The sequence below is a fragment of the Esox lucius genome, chromosome 13 (genome assembly GCF_011004845.1).
Source record: "Esox lucius isolate fEsoLuc1 chromosome 13, fEsoLuc1.pri, whole genome shotgun sequence".
In the NCBI taxonomy this organism is placed as follows: Eukaryota; Metazoa; Chordata; class Actinopteri; order Esociformes; family Esocidae; genus Esox; species Esox lucius.
In genome coordinates, this window is record NC_047581.1 from 20,263,629 (window position 1) to 20,282,658 (window position 19,030).

General features: G+C 42.2%; 3 protein-coding genes across 10 annotated transcripts in view; 1 reads left to right on the forward strand and 2 right to left on the reverse strand.

Moving 5' to 3' along the window:
• Positions 1–1,548: 1,548 nt before the first annotated feature.
• Positions 1,549–10,876, reverse strand: ewsr1b (EWS RNA-binding protein 1b). 5 transcript variants are annotated; one of them, XM_034296243.1, is made up of 17 exons: positions 10,809–10,876; positions 10,056–10,092; positions 9,904–9,955; positions 9,601–9,742; positions 9,417–9,431; positions 8,760–8,955; positions 8,291–8,550; positions 7,982–8,146; positions 5,158–5,196; positions 4,479–4,511; positions 4,026–4,141; positions 3,521–3,650; positions 3,299–3,418; positions 3,055–3,187; positions 2,867–2,952; positions 2,023–2,281; positions 1,549–1,931 (listed from the first exon to the last, which is right to left on the reverse strand). In XM_034296243.1, the coding sequence occupies exons 1-17, from the start codon at positions 10,822–10,824 to the stop codon at positions 1,895–1,897; spliced, it is 1,836 nt and encodes a 611-aa protein (XP_034152134.1). In that variant the 5' UTR covers positions 10,825–10,876; the 3' UTR covers positions 1,549–1,894. The 5 variants fall into 5 exon arrangements, with proteins under 5 accessions (XP_034152134.1, XP_034152133.1, XP_010897161.1 ...); XM_034296242.1 differs by having other exon boundaries at positions 4,479–4,514; XM_010898859.4 differs by having other exon boundaries at positions 5,158–5,195; positions 7,966–8,146.
• Positions 10,877–12,185: 1,309 nt separating this feature from the next.
• rhbdd3 (rhomboid domain containing 3) lies at positions 12,186–15,766 on the forward strand. Its single transcript, XM_010898854.5, has 5 exons — positions 12,186–12,553; positions 13,198–13,581; positions 13,701–13,827; positions 13,923–14,168; positions 15,188–15,766. The coding sequence occupies exons 1-5, from the start codon at positions 12,391–12,393 to the stop codon at positions 15,387–15,389; spliced, it is 1,122 nt and encodes a 373-aa protein (XP_010897156.2). The 5' UTR covers positions 12,186–12,390; the 3' UTR covers positions 15,390–15,766.
• A 464-nt stretch (positions 15,767–16,230) lies between these two features.
• emid1 (EMI domain containing 1) overlaps positions 16,231–19,030 on the reverse strand; it is a 64,139-nt gene continuing 61,339 nt past the window's right edge. For 3 of the 4 annotated variants that reach the window (XM_020052809.2, XM_020052808.3, XM_020052807.2), the window contains 2 exons: positions 17,727–17,811; positions 16,231–17,103 (listed from right to left, as the gene is read on the reverse strand). In XM_020052809.2, coding sequence (XP_019908368.1) covers positions 16,964–17,103; positions 17,727–17,811 — 225 coding nt within the window. In that variant the 3' untranslated portion in view covers positions 16,231–16,963. Of the gene's footprint in view, positions 17,104–17,442; positions 17,812–19,030 lie in introns of all 4 variants that reach the window. The other variant, XR_002197691.2, reaches the window with a different exon arrangement.

The following is a 19,030-nucleotide window of genomic DNA, read 5'->3' on the forward strand; positions in this document are numbered from 1 at the left end:
CAGCTGTAGCTAACCTATATCATGACATTGAGTGGAACGTAGGACTATATTTTCTTCATAATGACGAATGGCCTTTTTTTTTTTTTTTAAACTGTTACCAAGCAAGTATGACTAATAATTTTTTTTACCCCATTATTCTCACCAGTCGTGATATAAAATTTGCAACTAAAGCTCTGCTTCAGTGCAGTAACTCCCAGTGAACTCAGTGAAGTCTATGTCAAGACATGCGTTATTCAAAGCACATCCTATGGCGTTCTGGTTCTTACATTTCTTGCTCGACCAGTAATTCTACACAGGACTCTTCATTCACTAGATAGAACAAAGTGTAGTACTAAATACTTTGAGCTCACAGGCAACCAAGCCACCTCAAGGAGCTGCTAGAGAGCAACAAGGCAATAATTTGCTTACTTCCAACTAGACAGTGCTGGCCATTTGCCCTGCCCTCTTGAGTCACCCCATAGCTAATCCACAATCAAAATCCAAACCCTAGTCTTGAAATGCCATGTAGTTACTTCATTCCTATCTTCAGCAATGACCTGGGAAGGGCAGGAAGAAAGTGAAAGCGGAATGTAAAATAGAATGGGAAGGCGGCAGTGATGTCACTATATTAAGTACAGTGAAATAACAGCTGCATGGCTTTGCACCCTCTCTGCTCTGTGTGATTATTTGAATTTCAGTAAAGCAAAGTCCTTGTTATGATTTGAAAAAGACTGTTGCTCCTTTAAGAGAGAGACTGTTGAGATGAGATCATTTTATGGGCCAGGCTGAATAAGCTTTGCTAAACGGACCCAACTTGCAGTGCTCAGTTCCACAGCAATTAGCAACTGGCTGCCAGTCCTCAGGGAATTCTGGAGTGTCAGCTGCAACCAGCACACAGAACATTGGTCTTTAAAAGGAAATCAGAAATTTGGGCTAAAGCATTTACCACTCAGATTTCACTGGATGTCACAACTGTACAAAGAAAGATAAATTCACCTTACTGCATTATGCATTCAGTGGTTAGTTAGACAAACTAGCCCAACTGGTATATCTGAACAAAGCTAATCAATTAAAAAAGCATAAACAGGGGTGATAAAAGGCTCCAGGAACTCAGACATATGCTGAACAGATGTATTAAGAAATATGGCATAAGTGAGTCAAGGCTGGACGCAGCTAACATCTGGGGTTAACATTCATTGCCGGGTGCTTGTATTGGCACTCATCTTCACTGTAGAAAACAACTTCCAAAGAAACTAAGCTTGTAATTTGTTGATCTCCAGTTTTTACAAAGAAGCAGTGTGTTCATTTACTATATGACAATGCAAAATCAAGATAACCAACAAATCATACGAATTATATCCTTTGTTGCTTGAAGTGAACTAACAAACTTCAATCTGATGACAGATCTATCCATCATACCTAAAGGTGGTTTCAAAGCTGGATAATACAGAGTGCCTCCTTGTGGACAATTCAGGAAAATAAACCAAATGTAAGGGTATATCTGCCAAATACTGTTAAGTTTGCACCATTTAAAAATAAAAACAAATGCAAATAGTAAAGCAATCAGGATCAAATCAGAGTGGACATTTTATTTTCAAAATAGTTAACCATTACACAATTGTGGGAAGGACACAATACAATTAAAAAGTGTGGCATGTTTTACAATACTGTCCAAAAATGTGTCTGTACATCAAAGAAATTAAAAAATAAACTTGCACAAGTCAAAATAACTGAACCAAGGGTAAATAAAGTTATATAAAACAAAAAAAACTTTTAACTACGAGTTTAATTAAACTGCGCCAGAGTATTTCAAAAGCAGTTCTATAACCATTAATACAAATGGAATCATAAATTAAAATGTTCATTTAAAAAAATCAAATCCTGCACCGAATGGAAAAATCTAAATTGCTGTATTTCAGTAGGGTCTGTCTCTGCGTTCCTGACGATGGTCCCTATGAGGACAGATTAAGAATTTAGTGTCCAAACACACATACAGTAAGTAATGAACAAGAAAAATGAAAGCTGTCCAAAATATGCACTTACCGCATATCCATCTTCCCTGGGGGCCCCCCCATTCCTCTCCCCATTCCCCTGCCACGGTCCATAGGTGGTCCTCCCCGGCTGCCTCCGCGGAACCCCCCTCGGTCCATTCCACCACGTCCCCGGAATCCACCGCCACGGTCACCTCCCCATCCTCCACGGAAGCCTCCAGAACCACCAGGGCCCCCGGGCCCTCCTGGTCCACCACGGTCCATCCCTCTGCCCCCACGCATTCCCATTCCCCCCCGGCCCCGCTCACCACCTGAACATAACCAGAAGAAACAGACTTCCAGTACACTATTGTAGACATACATTTGTGTGTCATGTATACCTCCCATATCAATGTATGTATTGCCATTGCAAAGAGCAACAGCATCCAGCACCCAAGCCTTTAGCCATGATTTGGTTTAAAAACACCTTGGTTGACCAGCAGTCAATATTTTTTTCCATTTTATTACATGTATGTTTCCATATGCTTGAATAAAATCAGCAACATGCACTGATCTTGTCTGATGTTTTAAAAGCATAATGAACAGTGAAAAACTACAAACGAGTCAAGAGGAACCATACTGAAGTTGCCATTAATATCACTCAGTGGGCAATGCACTTTTATAATACAAAATGTTTGTTAAACGACTCCAACTAAGATCCCAGTTGACCAAAAACCAAATGAGCAAACAATCAATCAGTTGACTAAATGGGATCAATCCTAAAGGCCTATAATTACTGTAGGCCGATTGGGGCTAATGGATTGTTTGATGATTCAGAGACTAACTGTAATATTGGTCTGTCCAGCGTAATTAACAAGGCTCTAAGAGCCATGCTGCGGCGCTGATGAGAACCATACCTGAAGGGGGGCCAAAGCCCTCAGGTTTGGGAGCTTTGCACTGATTACATTCCATCCTCCAGGCAAAGTTCTGGTTGCCACAACCCCTAAAGAGCACAAAGATGCATTACCATTTACAGAAACACCACCTGGACTGTGACGTTACATCAAAGGGGAAAGCGAGAAAACCCCTTTTCCCAGGTACTTACTGGTTGGGACACTCCCAGTCTCCAGCTCTTTGCTGCATGTTGCCACCTGGGCCCCCGGGGCCTCCTCTGCCCATACCTCGGGGTCCTCCTCGTGGCATAAACCCACCACGGTCTCCTCCTCGGCCCATCATGCCTGATAACACACACCAGGGCTGTTTCAGTACACACCGTGCTCATGGCAACTACATACTTTCAGTTTGCAACTAGTCATTCTCCCAAATGAAACATAGACATGTATATTGACCTCCAGGTCCCCCGCGACCCATCATGTCACCCCTCATGGGCATGCCCCCTCTCATTCCACCCATCATGGGCTTACGGCGAGCCATGGAGACCTTTAGCCTCCTGCCCTGGTACTCTTTCCCTGTGGAGGTCAGAGGGAAAAACAACAAACGTAAGGGCATTCATTTGGATGGTTCAACGGTAGAAACGGTGACGCACGTTTAACAAAGCCAGTGAGACCCACCATCAAAGTACTCCACAGCGGCCTTGGCGCAGAAGGGCTCCTCGTAGGACAGAGTGGCATCTCCTTTAGGCTTTCCTGAATCCTTATCCGTGTAGATGTTGATGGCCGGCTGGCCCAACCTCCGATTCATCTGAATAATTGAGATCATCAGTGAAAATTCAAAGGCACCATATCACCCCATCAAAGACCGACAGGACACACCGATGCCTGCCGTTAAGACATCTTCAACTCCCTCAAAGACTCAGCCCCACCTACCCAAACTCATTTGTTTTAAGAGTTGCCCATCACAAGGGAACAATGTAATTTTTTTCTCCATTTAAAAATGTGAGAAAAACTACCATTGTTACCAGACCTCGAGCTGTTGCCCAATGTCTGGCAACAAGACTGCGCAAAACCTAATATGGAGAAGTAAACTATGGCCAAATTCAGAAACAGACTCATGGAATACATTTAATCTCAGCCCATGTTCTATAAGTTCTCCTTTAGATAGAGAGACTGTACGCACCCTGATGGGCCCAGTGTGTTTGAAGAATTCAGCCATCTCTTCCAGAGTTGCATTCTCTGTGAGTCCAGTTATATAGATGGTGCTGTTTTCGGAGTCATCCTGCTCCTCAGGGCGCCCTGAACACAGGAAAATAAACGGCTTAAAAGAAGAAAACACTGCCGTGGCAGACCTCCATACCACAGAGCATCAATATATAGAAGGCGTTTGTTTCGACAGTTGGAAAATGATACAATCAAGTTTGTGAGCGCCATGTCAAAAACAAACCCATTGATCCCTCTGGGGCACCGGGAACATGAGGCATTTATCACAGAAACCCTGGGTTACTATCACAACAAGTGTACACATGCAAACTAATTACTGCTGTCTGAACAGACCATTTTGGACAGTCAGTATTCCAAACCTGACCTTGAACATGAAGGCTTAGTGTGAAGAAAGCTTTACTATTCTGCTTACCCATGTCACGCTCGGCCCCGTTGTTCATGGGTCCTGCTGTCCGTCAGGCGAGGGAGAGAGCAAAAGGCAAACAAGTCAGTCTGTGCCACTCTAGTCCACTGTTAAACTGCTCAAGAGTAAATAAAATGGTACACTCATGAAGACAGGTGTCAGACATTTTGGAAAATTGAAAATGGTACCTTGTGGTAAACCATGTTTCCCTCTTAAGTGGAAGATATATTGATCAGGATGTAAATAAAAACCTCAGACCCTTTCATATAAAAATGTGTGCCATAAGTTCCTATAAAACCACATAATTAACCCGAAAAATACCAGGGGTTTGATCCATGAAATTGTAAATGCAAAACCATTTGTCAAAACTCTTGTTTCTTGGCAGCAGTCATTTTTCAGATTAACTTGTCATTGTAAAATTTATAGTACCTTGTTTTTCAAGGTGACCTTAGGCAGTGAGTGATAGACCAGACAAGTAAAAGGTACCCCTTTCCAAACAAATGTTTCAAGACATTAAAACTGGATTCCCCTCTATTTCCATCCATCCTAATAGCCATCTATACATTTGGCTACCCCAATAAATCGCTGCACACGCCAATGTAAGGGCTTAGGTAAATGCTCAGAGCATACATGCTCTAGTAGTAAAGGTCTGGAGTGGACTAGCCAGTGTAATACTCGTTTAACTTACCACCGGGCTTATTGAAGCCACCTCTGTCTCCAGCGATGCTACAGGGGAATAAATGGAGATATGAAGGCGATTTCACTTCCATGCCTGGAGCCTCGTGGCTCGTTTGGGGAGGTTGATGGACACAGTTTTGACTAGCTCATTTAACAACCCCCAACATGCCTACACAGTCTATGCAATCCGGTTGATGGGAATAAAAAAATTAACAGCAACTAAGCCATGTAGCATCATTCTTTTACTAGGTGGCTTCTTAATGACAGCATTTGAAAGCACATACTGGCTAGTTTGAAGCTAGCTGAGGGGTGTCTTCCCAAACAACCTTTAGAAACTATGGGACAGAATCCCAAGTATTTGTTACAAATAAAAAACATTTCAGATGCATTCTATATATAAATTAATAATGCCTAGCCTGGAACCTGACAAGAGAGAACTTTGTTACAATTAAATATTAGGAAGGCTAACGTATTATTTCCACTTTACATATTCATTAATTATTCAAGTTGTAATAAGGCAATGCATCTGAAATATTGCAAACAAAACTGGTGATTACATTCACCTTTGAATTTAAAACAAAAAACACACCATCCATGTACATTACTTCATAAACAAAACAAAAGTTACACAATTCATACAAACGGAATGTTCACCAGGGTAAAAATAATAACAATAAAAATGTTTTGTTTGTTGTATATTCATAATTTTAAAAGAGTTTCCCCATCAGGCTTTAGACAGCACCATCCTCATGTCTTGGATTTTAGGCGGAACCCGACTGTGGTTTAACCCCTTCTGTTGTTTAAGATGCCGGCTCTGTATTGAGTACAGGTACTTAATAGAATATAGATGGGTTTACATGGCTCTCACTGTGTTACCTGTAGCGTAAATGTGACAAAGCATGTTAAAAAAGTCTGTTCATTTGATTAAAACAAGTGTAATCCAAACCACATTTAAAATACCAACACACATAAAGGGCTGGTTTCCCAGACACAGGTTAAGCCTAGCCTAACAATAAAAAGTAGTTCCTGTATCAGGTTTATCCAGAACTTGGCTTAATCAGTGTTTGGGAAACCAGCCCCAAAACATTATACCCTAAAAACCTGTTTCAAATTAAAAGCATGAGTTACAAATTATGACTATAATGACAAACTGCTTGACTACTTAAAGTAGTGTTAACTGAGAGCTGTAACAAAACTAGCGCTAAAATATACTTTCAAAAATACAAATGAATAAAATTTACTTTGAGATCAGAACTGTAAAAATGTAATGAGAAAATACTTATGGATTGTGTTGTAGACAGTTAGGATTATTCAATATGATTCCCCTTAGAACAACTCACATCTAGGTACTGAATAACTTACTAACATAAACACCACTGAACATCATGTGACCACTGTCTGTGTAAGAGGGATTTTACTATGAGTTGTCTGACACTTATTGAAACCAAGACTAAATGTACACCTAAAATACAGGTCCTATTAAAATGCCCAAAAAGCTGTAACCAAACAAAAAGGGCAACATGTGGCCACGTTACAGCACCATCAACCAATTAGCGGATAGCTTCAGTTATCATAGCGTTACCTCCAATCATGGATAGGTTTATTGTTTTCCAGGAAAATACTCCAAAAATGTGCTATTACCTCAGCTTAGCAGGCAAATAAATTCCTTGGTACATGCATCTTGGTTATTAAACACCATTTTAATTTATTTTAGAAGATCTGCCCCTGGTGTTGAGCACAAAAAGGGTCTCTGAAAAGGCCAGAATGTTGTCCAGAAATGACCTTGTTGAACAGAAAAGGAGCACACCTCCCAACATAAATGAGGAAAAAGCCTAATGCTTCATAAGCAAATGTTTTCGTTAACAGCCAGGAATTTTGAAGTGTAAAGAGAAAAATGACATGAAATAATACCATTATATAGACCGTACAGCCAACAAAAGCCATAATTGAAGGTTTGGACCATCTGTGTCTATATTGCATGCTCCCAAGTACCTTCAGGGTCAGGTTTAAAATGAAAACCTGAGTACAGATTAAATACCACTGAAACAGTTACCATTTTAAACCATCTTAAAATGAATTTAACCTAAGATCAATAGTGAGGTGTGCCTATCAAACCACTGAAACCAACAGCACTGACCCTGAAGCTTGTTAAAAAAATAAAAAAAGGACCATAATCAATGCTATGGATGATATACTCCTGTTCAGGAGTTGTTCTCTTTATATTTGTTATTATCTCAAACAGACCATAGATCAGCACTACTAGTCAGAGACACTGTATATGGTCCCAGCTCTCTGTTCACAGACCAGTCCCAGCACTTTGAGTGATAATTTTTTTTCCCCTTCTTGCCTACTTTAGCACTGTGGAGAACAGCTAACCATTAGTCATTACATCTTAAATTCTCCACAAACCAATGGTTTCACGTTTCCTACTAATAGTTTTCCTTTTTTGGCATTATAATTTAACACCTAATGGCGAAGGTGCATAGATGGAGGAACTGTTCTATAAAGTTTTAGCACTAGCTAGTTTTAACCTAAGCGGGCAACATGGTGGCACTGTTTGATGTGCCATAAAATCAACACAATCTACCTTTTAGTTTCTACAAATAGTTTCCATTTTGGCGCTAACAATCCAATCGTGTACACTGCGCTAATGTGGATACAAAAATAAAAGCAAATGTAGCAACATGGAAAGCAAATAGGAGGCACCATCTTTATGCACCTTTGCCAGTCATGTTTTAGGTAACTCCTGACTCAGCCTGGCCACAGCACCTGCAAGAGTGGATTGAAGTTAAGTTGAGGAATGAGGAGAGTCACTTACCCCATGCCACCACGTCCCATGCCACCGCGTCCCATGCCCCCGCGTCCCCTGCCACCGTGCATCATGCCGCCCCGGTCATAGCCATCCCTGGGCGGTCCACGGCTATCCCCGGCCCCAGGGAAACCAGCAGACTCAGAGCCAGAGTAGCCAGAACTTCCTCTACCCTCCTGTCCATAGCTATCTACAGGACGACAGAAGGATTAGCCGAAATGACCCTGCATGTGAAAACAGGCACATCGACGGCTAGCAGGCAGGCATACTTCAACGGCCATGTGGGTGGGTGTTAAAATAACACTGGCGGGTGTTTAAAGACTGCTGCTCTTACTGTAATGGCTTGATTGGCTGTAACCACTTTGAGGTCCACTCTGTTGTCCATACTGGCTGCCAGCAGGCTGGCCGTAGGAGCCGGAGGCCTGAGGGGGGTAGGCCGCAGCGGAGGGTGCCTGTTGCTGCTGAGGTGGGGGCTGCTGCTGGTACCCACTCTGCTGCTGCCCGTAGCTGCCCTGCTGGGCCTGGTACCCACTCTGCTGTGAGGCATATCCACCCGGCTGGGAGTAGCTGCTCTGGCTGTAACCAGCAGGCTGGCTGCAGGTATTATAACCAAAGTGATTAGGGGCAGGCAGGGAACGAGTCTGTCGTAAAACAGAGCGCTACATAACCATCTCTATACACCGGACGGTTCTTATGGGCCGAAAGGTGCGACCATAACCCCAACAGACAGCTAAATATTGCAGCCCTCGCCGCATCACTGCCTTCGTTATACCCTGGCCCCAAGGAGAGACGTGTCAGCCTACCTTGGAGGCGCTGTGGAGGCAGGCTGCTGGCTGTAGCCAGTGTATGCAGACTGGGCCGCATAGCCTGGCTGGGATCCATAGGAGGACTGAGTGGCTGCAGGAGCAGCAGCAGGAGTGCTGTCATATCCACTGGCTCCATAGCCCGCAGTAGGCTGGGTGTAGCTATGGGTACTGGACTGGGCAGCAGGGTACCCAGCTGGAGACAGAGGTGATAGTTTAACTACTAACGTTACGATGGTTCCAAGTAAACCCAGTTGACCACCCAAATTAATCAAGCAATCTGTTGTTTATTTGGACCCATCTGTATCTATCCTGGACCATGGCTAGTAAAGCCCGGAGAGTGAGGAGTAAGAATATTAATAGCAGAGAATACCATTGTGGTGACAATGTGTGTTACATAGACAAACACCATTATGAAGGGGATATTGGGTTGTATTACTAAGATGTTTGTTACAGTCATGATTCACAATGAGTGCATAGTTTCATAGAGATATAGTATATCCACCGTTCAACTAGTCTAAATCTAAAATACTAAAGACGACATGATTCTAAATGCAGCCCATTGATCTATCCATCGAGCCATTAAAGTATTAGTAAAGACCTAGTCTAGATGGCATGAAATGGATGGAGAGGCATGAAAAGTAATCTTGGTCAAACCTGTTTTATTCCCAGCTGGAACGTGATAGCAAGAGGAGAAAAGGTTGTCAAAAAAAGTGTGTGTGGGGGGGGGGGGGCCACTTAGGTTGAACATTGTCTTCCAGGTCCTCAAATCACATTTGCAATAAAATAACCTTGCCCCAAAAAAAACACTTTGCAAAACATTTGACACTTTCTAACTGACCTGATGCTGGTTGCCCATAGGAGGAACCATACTGCGGCTGTGCATAGCCACCAGTAGAGGGAGCTGCCTGAGAATAACCAGTCTCTGCTGCGGCTGCGGCAGGCTGGGCGTAGGACCCATATCCTTGTGCGGTATAACCCGGCTAAAATACAAACGGTGACAATACATTGGTCTAAATAGGAATAAGTACCTTGCACAATAAGGCAAATTTTACATGAAATAGGTAGTACTGTGAGTCTCTGAACATCCTTCTAGCACAGTGTAATTTACATATGGCATTCATAGTCCAATAATAAAACTCACCTGGGCAGACTGTCCATAGCCCTGGGAGGGTTGAGCAGCATAGGAGCCATACCTGCAAGCATACAATAATACTCATCTCAGTACTGTAAGTCTCAGTACTGCATTTATTAGAACTATTTTATCTTAGTAACACAAACTGCATGTAGATTTACCCCTGTTGAGCGCTGGCCTGGTTATAAGAACTGTAATCTGTATGAGAAAATACAAATACAGCATAACATTAAACAACAGCCTTAGTAGTTAACAGTATCACATTCAGTTTATCGCAATTTACAAATAACTACTTTTCATGTTTATTGGACAGTAGTCTTTTGTAAACATCCAGCAGTGTCAACCAGGTTAAGGAACATAATGGAACGTTTTATAAGTTCAATAGACCTTACAAAACGACAACGCATTCCTGCTATTCACTCTAGCAATAGACTGCCCAAAGACCGTTGTGTGGAGGACATCCCGCCTTTGCTATGGTATAAACACCCGGCAACGTTACGCTACTGTAGTTAACTGTAACTACATGATTACGACGATTTAATTGATCGATAAAGAAACAAATATGTGGGTATATTTAGCAAAACGGCATGGAAAGTCATACGCCCTAGCACGAATTAACACGACAAATGCATGAGCGTGGTAGGATTAGCATCACGGCTAGGGCCTACTGGCCTAGATTCTAGCTAACGTGTGAAATCGTTGCACATTCATCATTCTCCTGCTAACGCGTTAGCCTAGCCACCACATTAGCGTTGGCTAGCTACCGGGTAAATTAAAGATTTCAAACGTTAAAACACAAATATTGTATTACAACACATACAAATTATATAACAATGAAGATATATATTGTATTTACATTCAACATAAAAACTAACAGATAATTCGAAAATTACAAAAGACCGGACGAAACCCACCAGGAGCTGACGCCATCTTCGTGTTGTCCGTGATTGGCGCTTGCGCATAAGAGAAGATGGCTGAGCATACGCCATAGAGATGGAAAACGGATGGAAAGAGTGGCAAGCAAAACAGCTAAGCTTGTGGGAAGTTCTTCAGTGTACTAATACGGTTTAGGAAAAAAATGTGCATTAGAGAATACTTCTTGAATCACCTATTTCCCATTGTTTATAGAACTTTTTGCACTACTACTGAACACTGTTGTGGGTTAATCACTCTACTTCATTGGTCATGGCAGCGCACACAACAGCCTGTGTTTTAATCTATTAACTGACACTCTTATCCAGAGAGACTAATATTCCAACTGTATGCAAACATCAGATCAGATCAAGGCAGTATTGGTCTCTGACCATTATTCCAGTTATTTCATAAATGGCATTCATTGTCTAAAAATAAAACTAATCTAGACAGATTTTCCATTATGCCTATAAGGTCTCAGCAGGATGACCCATACCTGCAAAGACACCTGTGGAGGGTGATGGAATTCTCCAACACTGTCTGTTTTTTTACAGTTTCCTTACCTTGTTTCTCTCTATAGGCTCTTTATGGTCGGCTTGGGTCCCTGTGAGCTCAATAAAGGCAAAAGGATGGAGAATACTTTCCTTCTGACATGTAAGGATTCCAGGCTAGACTTCCTGGTTAATTGAGAAATGTTATAAGTACCACAAAGGCACGGAGTGTTTGCAATCTAGTGAACAGAGTTTGCAAAGAGTTAATGTGATGAAGTAGGGTCTTCAGTCATGACTACTTCACTCAATGTACACTGCCGTTAGCTGACTAGCCAGGTTGGTATGTAGCAGTTACATATTACTATGCCCATAAACTCTAATCTTACATATTGTCATTATTGGGATTATGGGGACTATTGTGGTGTAGTGACATGGACACAGATTGAGGATGGGTGTGCTTAATGTGTGGAGATATTCACATTACTAACTGTGGTAAAAATTAAAAATAAAGATAGCACTTATTGTAATTCCTAGGCATTATTTGTGAAATATCATAAATAATGCAGTTCAGACGATCTGGTGTGTGACAAGCCGCGTAGTGGATGAGTGACTCATCTGACGAAATCTAATGGGACAGAACGCGTTAACGAGTTATTTCCTCTAACAATCTCTATGGCATTAACCACCAACATTTCCGTGGGGGTCAACAAAACCCACAAACATAAAACTGCAGAAACAGTTTAAGTTAATTTAATGATTTAATAAAATTACAAAAACACCAAAATGTCGTCTTTGTACAGTCAATGACAATTCTACCTTCTAGATTACCAATACAATGTATACACTTGCTTTAGTAACAAAATTGTAAATGAACTCGTCCAAGTCCGTAGCTAAACAAGCATTTTAATACATTTCCAGTGCGCTAAGATACTAGACTATTAGTGCAGGAATTCGCAAATATAAACGGCTAGGACGTCGTTACATGTGCTGTCAGTCCTAAAGATCATATCAAATAATGAAGAAACTATATGATTAGCCAGGTATAACAAGGCAAGTGCTTCGACAACAAGCGCTGTTTAGTTAGCTGGCAACGATGCTTGACAGTATTTGCTCAATATGGTTTTGGTTTGGTTCGAATCGGCCGGGTTTCTTCCTCGGAACAACGTGTATGTTAACTATGATGGTGCTGATGTGGCTAGGTGACATTCCAGCCAGCCTCAGTATAGGCCCTGGTGGACAATTTCCAGGGTACCGAGGTAATGTGCCTGTAACCTTTATAAGACATCATTCGTATCGCTAACAAAAAAAACACAAAATGTTTCGTAGTGGGGCAATAAGGCACTGAGGGGTATGGGCTAAGAGCTGTTACTAGGCACGACGCGTCGCATGTGCCTGGACACAGCATTTAACCAAAATACACCATACTACAAGCCCCCAACATAATTATTCGTAACAACAAAAGTAATGTGATGTCATACTTGTGGTATATGTTTTTTATAGAGCAACGTTCAGCCAATCAGCAATCAGGACTCGAAACACACTCTCTCTCTATATATATATATATATACATGGTGCTGCCTCCTGTGCATTACTGCAGCATGGATTTGAGTCCGTCCCACTGCTCCTTCAGCAAAAACTATGTCCAGTCGTTCACCACTTGTAGCCAGCAAACCAACCCCCCCCCCCCCCCCAAAAAAAAGAAATGTGTTTAATAAAAATTGCTATGTATTTCTGTGTACGAAAACATTTGTTTCGAATGGTCAGTGTTAGCTTATGGTTGCCGATGTTTGTAATGACTGATTTAAGAACTGAACCATGGATACGTTGTAAATAGTAAGTTGTAAATAGTGAACTTCTCCCTTTAATAGAATAACAGAATAAGTGACCTTCCCTCTCACAGATTTGTCTCTCTACACCTTCAGTCATGAGGAGCTGCCGTCTCTTCTCTATAATGCAGCTCTCCTACTTTTGCTTGGACCATGCCAGGAGAGACGCTGGGGCACAGTGGCATTCCTTAGCCTCACTCTCCTCTCGATAACCCTCCTGCCTGCACTGTATGCTATCATACTTTTCATCAGTGGGGGTGAAGCTAGTCGTGTTTGTGGTTCCTCTTCCACCATACTGGCTCTGTTTACAGCCCAGTGTCATCAGGTGACCCAGAGGAGGCTGCTGAGATGTATACCTGTTTGGTTCCTTCCCTGGCTGCTCTTACTCCTCAATCTGGTGTTGCTTCCTAGCACACCTGGACTGTTCCACTTCTGTGCCATACTGATTGGACATAACTGTATCCTTTTTTTATATAAAAAAACCCCAACATAAAATACTAGTAATTACTGTCTCTGACCTTCCTAATTTTCTCTGACCTTTTACATTCTGTGATTATGTACTTTAACTTTGTTAAAGATCGTCCGTCCTTTATTGGAGTTTTGCAGAAAGTGGAGGAATTTGGGATTTTTCTAATGTTTCCTCCTTGGCTCTACGTGCCTTACTACTCCAGGTTCAGGCTTCCCACCTACAGTACCTCACAGAGGTGAGAACATCTAAGTTACATCTGCCCGACATAATTCTACCTAACCCTGGAATGGCAGGGTAGGTTTCAACTATTGACACTGTTCTTTATTACAGATCTGGGACGTTCCCTCAGGCAGCTCCTTATAACAGGCTCCCTGCGGATGCCCTTCCACCCATGAACCCAAGGCCCTGGCCATTGGCTGTTCCTCATTGGCCACTGGACAGGTCTGCAGCATTGTCAGAGGCCCAGTTACTGGAAGAGCAGATGCTTAGGGCAGGAATACTGGCATCCTTACAGGATGTCCCTGAGGAGACAGGGGCCAAAGTGGAGGTTCCGAAGTCGTCAGTGTCCTCTCTGAGGTCAGTCGGGTTTACTACGCCGCTTAGTAGTAAAGAAGAGCATATTTGTACGAGCCTATGTGTGATTTATTTTATAGACTTATTTTTTGTGTAATGCTTAACTTAGATTCAACCCAAAAGGAAGCTGTGATTAATATGACGGAAAATACTTTTATTGAGCAAAAACAAAATATATTTTAAGGTTGGCTACATATCCAACTTTTCCTGGACCATTTTTTTCCTTTGGATTAAAGGTCCTAGAACTACTGAACATTCCTGAAGAATGTTCTGTCCATGTTTCTTTAGCTCTGTGCCCATTTTAGTGGCGTTCTTCTGTTCAGATATCTCACTGTCAGTCTCAAATGATAAGTAATCTAGTTTTATCGGTGAAACGTCCACACAGAATCTGCCTATTAACCATCATTGGCTAAGTCGGCAAGTAGCTTAGTATGTCAGAATGTTAAGCTAAACCCTGAGCAGGCGAGGTAAACATTTTGTCTTTCTGGCCTTGGGAAAGGCTGTTAACCCCACAGTACTGCTTCAGGATATCCCCAAAATATGGCTGATCCCCTGCATATGTCCGCAGGTCTCCAAGAGAGTGTGATATGCAAAAAACACATATCCAATATACACATACGTATAATACACCATATACATTTGTGAAATAGGACATAGACATTTGTGGCCACCCACATACTTGTCTAATACTATCATTAAGTATTCTTGCAGACATTGATTTAGTTATGATCTAGCTTTGTTAAACAGGTACCATTTGCTGTGTAGCTTGTTAAGTAGAGCAGAAACTGGGCATTGAGAATATGTCCTATGCTGGCAGAGCTTAAAACTTGAAACATAACGGTAGTGGGTCCCTCTGGGGTCCAGTACTCTGTACTCTAAGTCACTAAAATGAGTCTAGAATGAAAGCAGAATGTGAATCAGACATGCGCAGAACCTTCTGGTTTTTAGTCCAGGAACAAAAAATTTGGCGAAAGTGGGATTTGCAGCCAATTAATTTTTTCATGTAATTATTTTCCTCTTAGGCTTCAGCAGCTGGAGAAGATGGGGTTTCCTACAGATAAAGCTGTGGTGGCGTTGGCTGCCACTAAACAGCTAGATGGCGCCATCGCTCTGCTCATTGATGATAGAGTTGGGGAAGAGGCTGTTATGACATCTAAAGGGAAGAGCCTCCTGCCACAGAGGAATTTCTCTGGCCTGTCAGACCAGCACATGGATGCCAACTAGAATCTTGGAATTGATGTGTGATTTAGCATGATGTTGTTGTTATTTGCTTGGGTTTTGCTGAGCTGAACTTGTTAGTGTGTACCCTGTGGGCTAAAAGAATGGATGGTGTACCCAAATACATTTTCATTATTAAAAGAGAACAATGGGCCTGTTAAAAAACACAATTGTTTATTATACCAACCATTTAGGGGATGTTTAAACACAATATCACAAGCAATTTCAAATACGCCCAAAATGTAATGTACATATTGTTCAATTTTATTGGTAAAATAAAAAAAACATTTCACAACATTTCTAGTCCAAGATAAAAGATAACAAATGATAAAGGAAGTCTTTTTTTTTTTGTATGACAGAAGTCCGTCTAAATAAAAAGAATGTAATAGTGGTTGACAGATCATCAACAGTGTGGTGTGTGGTGAGGACAAGCTGTTCTAGGAGCAACATACACCTGTCCCATGACTAGGTGTTTCTCAAGCTACGTTTACACAGGCAGCCCAAATTATTATTCTTCCAATAAATAATCATTTGAGCAATCATTAGAATTTTTCACTTGAGATTTTAACAGCTGGCCCTAATTGGTCAAAGGACCAATTAGTGAAATTGCTTGAACTCAGGTGGGTTTAAAATATATGTGAGTTTTCATAGTAATGGCTAAACTAATGATAATTTATGCAGGAACTTCATTTGGGCTTTGAAAAAACACATAACCTCGCATTGACAAAGGGTGATTTGATTAAGGGGATTTGTTTTATTTAAATACTGTTGAAAAAAGAAATGAATTCATGTGCAACAAAGAAATCTCCACTACCATGTAAATAAAGGAAATACAATCACACCTGGTTTTTGATTTAATGCGGGGAATATCAGACACTTAGAAAAATACAGTGATACGCTTGACTTTTCTTAACATGTCACTGTTAACTGGAAAGATGTGGAACGTCTTCATCATTATAGTGCACTACATGAAAAGGAGTTAAACAATACAGAAACAAAACAAAAGGAACAGACTGTGTAGCTCCTTGTGTCTTGCAGTCTGTACATGCTCAATATATTTAAATAAGTGAACCTCTGAGTTTTCCGACCTGGTTAGTCCAAACAAATTCTCAGATCCAGTCTCTTTCACACTTGATTGTTCCTTTAATTATACCTCATACTATCCTACAATAACCCTTATAGTCCAAAATGGTTTTCAGCTACATAAGCACCATTGAAAATATCAAGCATTTTAATATTGGTTTTCCTTTTTATCTTATGAGTAACGTTGCACGTTTTTCCAAGGCCTGTAGGATATTTTCTGGAAATATTTCCAAGTTGTGGCCACAGGGTTGGGACACAGGGGTAGCCGTTGGTCAACGGAGAGGTGTGCTGGGGTAAGAGTGGGTGTTACTAGTTCCCTATGGAGTTGGGCCGACTAGAGCACAGGTGGAGCTTCCCTGAGGTGTCCCCTACCTTGTGTCAGAGAGTCCAGCCCACAGAAGCTATCAGATAAGGTCTGGATCAGTAGAGTGCCAGAGAACCCTTAAGGGAGGGATGGTAAAACCCAACCTTGGATCCTCAGAGATGCAGTAGGGAGGTTACTTCCCATGAACCTTTGTGTCAGAGGACATAGGAGGGGGGGCGAGCCGATAGGGTAGAGCACCTGACCGCTTATCCCTGTAGAAACCCACTGGGGACGCAGTGCCAAACGGACCATCTCCGGACCCTAGGTCGGGTTCTGTTGAAGAGACAAAGAGTTGGGGCCATGCTAGCCTAAACACACATACTGGATAGGAGACAAATATAAAAACTGACACGGTTAATAGAAAATTAGCACATAAAGCACATAGCAGTCTGGTGGAATTTCCATCATTATCATGTGCCTTGATAAGACAATAATCTAGGCTAAATCTAAATCTTTCAATACTCTAGACTGTCTTAATCTCTGACATTTGTTTAGTAAATAAATGTGTTATGTGTGTTACAGCAACATCTCTGCATGCCTAATGCCCTCCTGCATCAGGACAGGAGCACAGTGACTGGTGTGACCCAGGGGAGAGTAGGTTACCAGCGTTACCTGGCCAGATGATAGCCTCCAGCAGTGTCACCCTGCGAGCCAGAAGCTCCAGGTCTGCCTGCAAGTCTTGGAACATCTTCAAACTAATATCCTATCAAAGAACAGTGACAAGGGGACTGGGTGAGGGCTGGGGTGGAGTGTGGACACACCCGGCCTGGTCCTGGGGCTGCCTGCGTCTGTCCATAGCCCCTGTCGCCCATCCCAGGAGTGATTGAGGTTGAGGTGAGACCCAGCCTCGTCTGACCCCTGCCTAAAGCTGACCCTTCTGCCTCAGGCCTACTCACCATGAATACCGATCATAGTCTCGAGGATTAAAACCCTCTCGGCTAAGATCTTCAGCGCTTCTCTGATCTGATGTATCCCGTCCCCCTGTGAAGATAGATACAGCCGTCAAGGTAAGGAGCACAAGCCAAACAAATTGCTCGCCAAGGTGCAAGTCATTTTCTCTCGGTCAGTCCATTACAGCAGTTAGCAGGTTAAAACCACCCAGCCACCCCGCACCCCTTTGCCTTAACCCTCCCTGTATGTGTCTCGTTCCCTGGTCATGCTGCCATACCAGGCCAGCCTTTGCCATGCTGGGCCAAAACAGCATGCACATCACAGGACATTCACATGTTGCTGACATCACAACAGTGGAGTAGACTGTCCAAAGCTTGGACCATGCTAGTCACACTCCCTCTGGACTTGATCAAAGATGAGCAGCTATTCAACCAGGCAGGTAGGTTAGAGAGATTGCATAACATGGTTTTCTAAAACAAGAACTGTGTCTCAGTACACTTTATCTAGAGTACAGACAGCAGGGGTCATAGTAGCTGCCCATCAATCTCTCACTATTAAAATATGCTCACCAGATAAAGCCAGTAAGCCTATGCACTTTTTTATTGCTTGTTTACAATAAGAATCAGATCAAAATCCACTTGTGAAGAAAGACCTCCTGGCTTTATCAGTCACCCCCCCCCCCCCCCCCCCCCAAAATAAAGATGAAATATTGACAAGGACAGAAAGAACACAGTAATGTCAGTGACAGTTGATGAAGAGTGCATGCACAAGATCATATTAGTGTCGATGCCTGAGTACATTTCTCTTGAGTCAAGAAAAACATGGATTAACGAGTAGCGGACAAACCTCTACGGAACAAAAGGCAAGATTTCATTAAGCTAATAAATCATATTAATGACTAATGTGTTTGTGTTTTTCCAGGTTGTACGGCTCCATAATAACAAGCTCCTCTGGGTTCTAGTTGATTGATGAAGAGCAGATGGGAGCAGAACAGATAACAGGGCAATTGTGAGACTGGTGGAATTTAGAAATATTGGGGGGTTTTGACATGATTTTGTGTGACCTTGTCTGGTTCCTGTGTAATTCATGTATTTTTACTCTAAGTTAAACACTGTCTTTGGCAAGCAAAAGAGAAATGGAAAACAGTGCAGTAACTAAGGATGGGAACATGCAGCCATGCATTGTGGGATACTGGAGGATAGCTGTATCCACTCACATTTCCAACCCCAGACCACCCTTCCCTATTCTACACACCCAGCACTAACCCACAACCTATGTCACAACAACTCCACATGGAGTGATTTGGCAT

Bases quoted from the DNA above. Each gene is read 5' to 3' on its own strand.
- rhbdd3 (XM_010898854.5), top strand. From the start codon at position 12,391: ATGCTTGACAGTATTTGCTCAATATGGTTTTGGTTTGGTTCGAATCGG. The intron at 13,828-13,922 runs GTGAGAACATCT...TCTTTATTACAG, and splicing joins ACCTACAGTACCTCACAGAG to ATCTGGGACGTTCCCTCAGG. The intron at 14,169-15,187 runs GTCAGTCGGGTT...TTTTCCTCTTAG, and splicing joins TCGTCAGTGTCCTCTCTGAG to GCTTCAGCAGCTGGAGAAGA.
- ewsr1b (XM_010898858.4), bottom strand. The intron at 9,956-10,055 runs GTAAATCTACAT...GTATGCTTGCAG, and splicing joins CAGGCCAGCGCTCAACAGGG to GTATGGCTCCTATGCTGCTC. The intron at 3,651-4,025 runs GTGCGTACAGTC...TCAATTATTCAG, and splicing joins AACACACTGGGCCCATCAGG to ATGAATCGGAGGTTGGGCCA.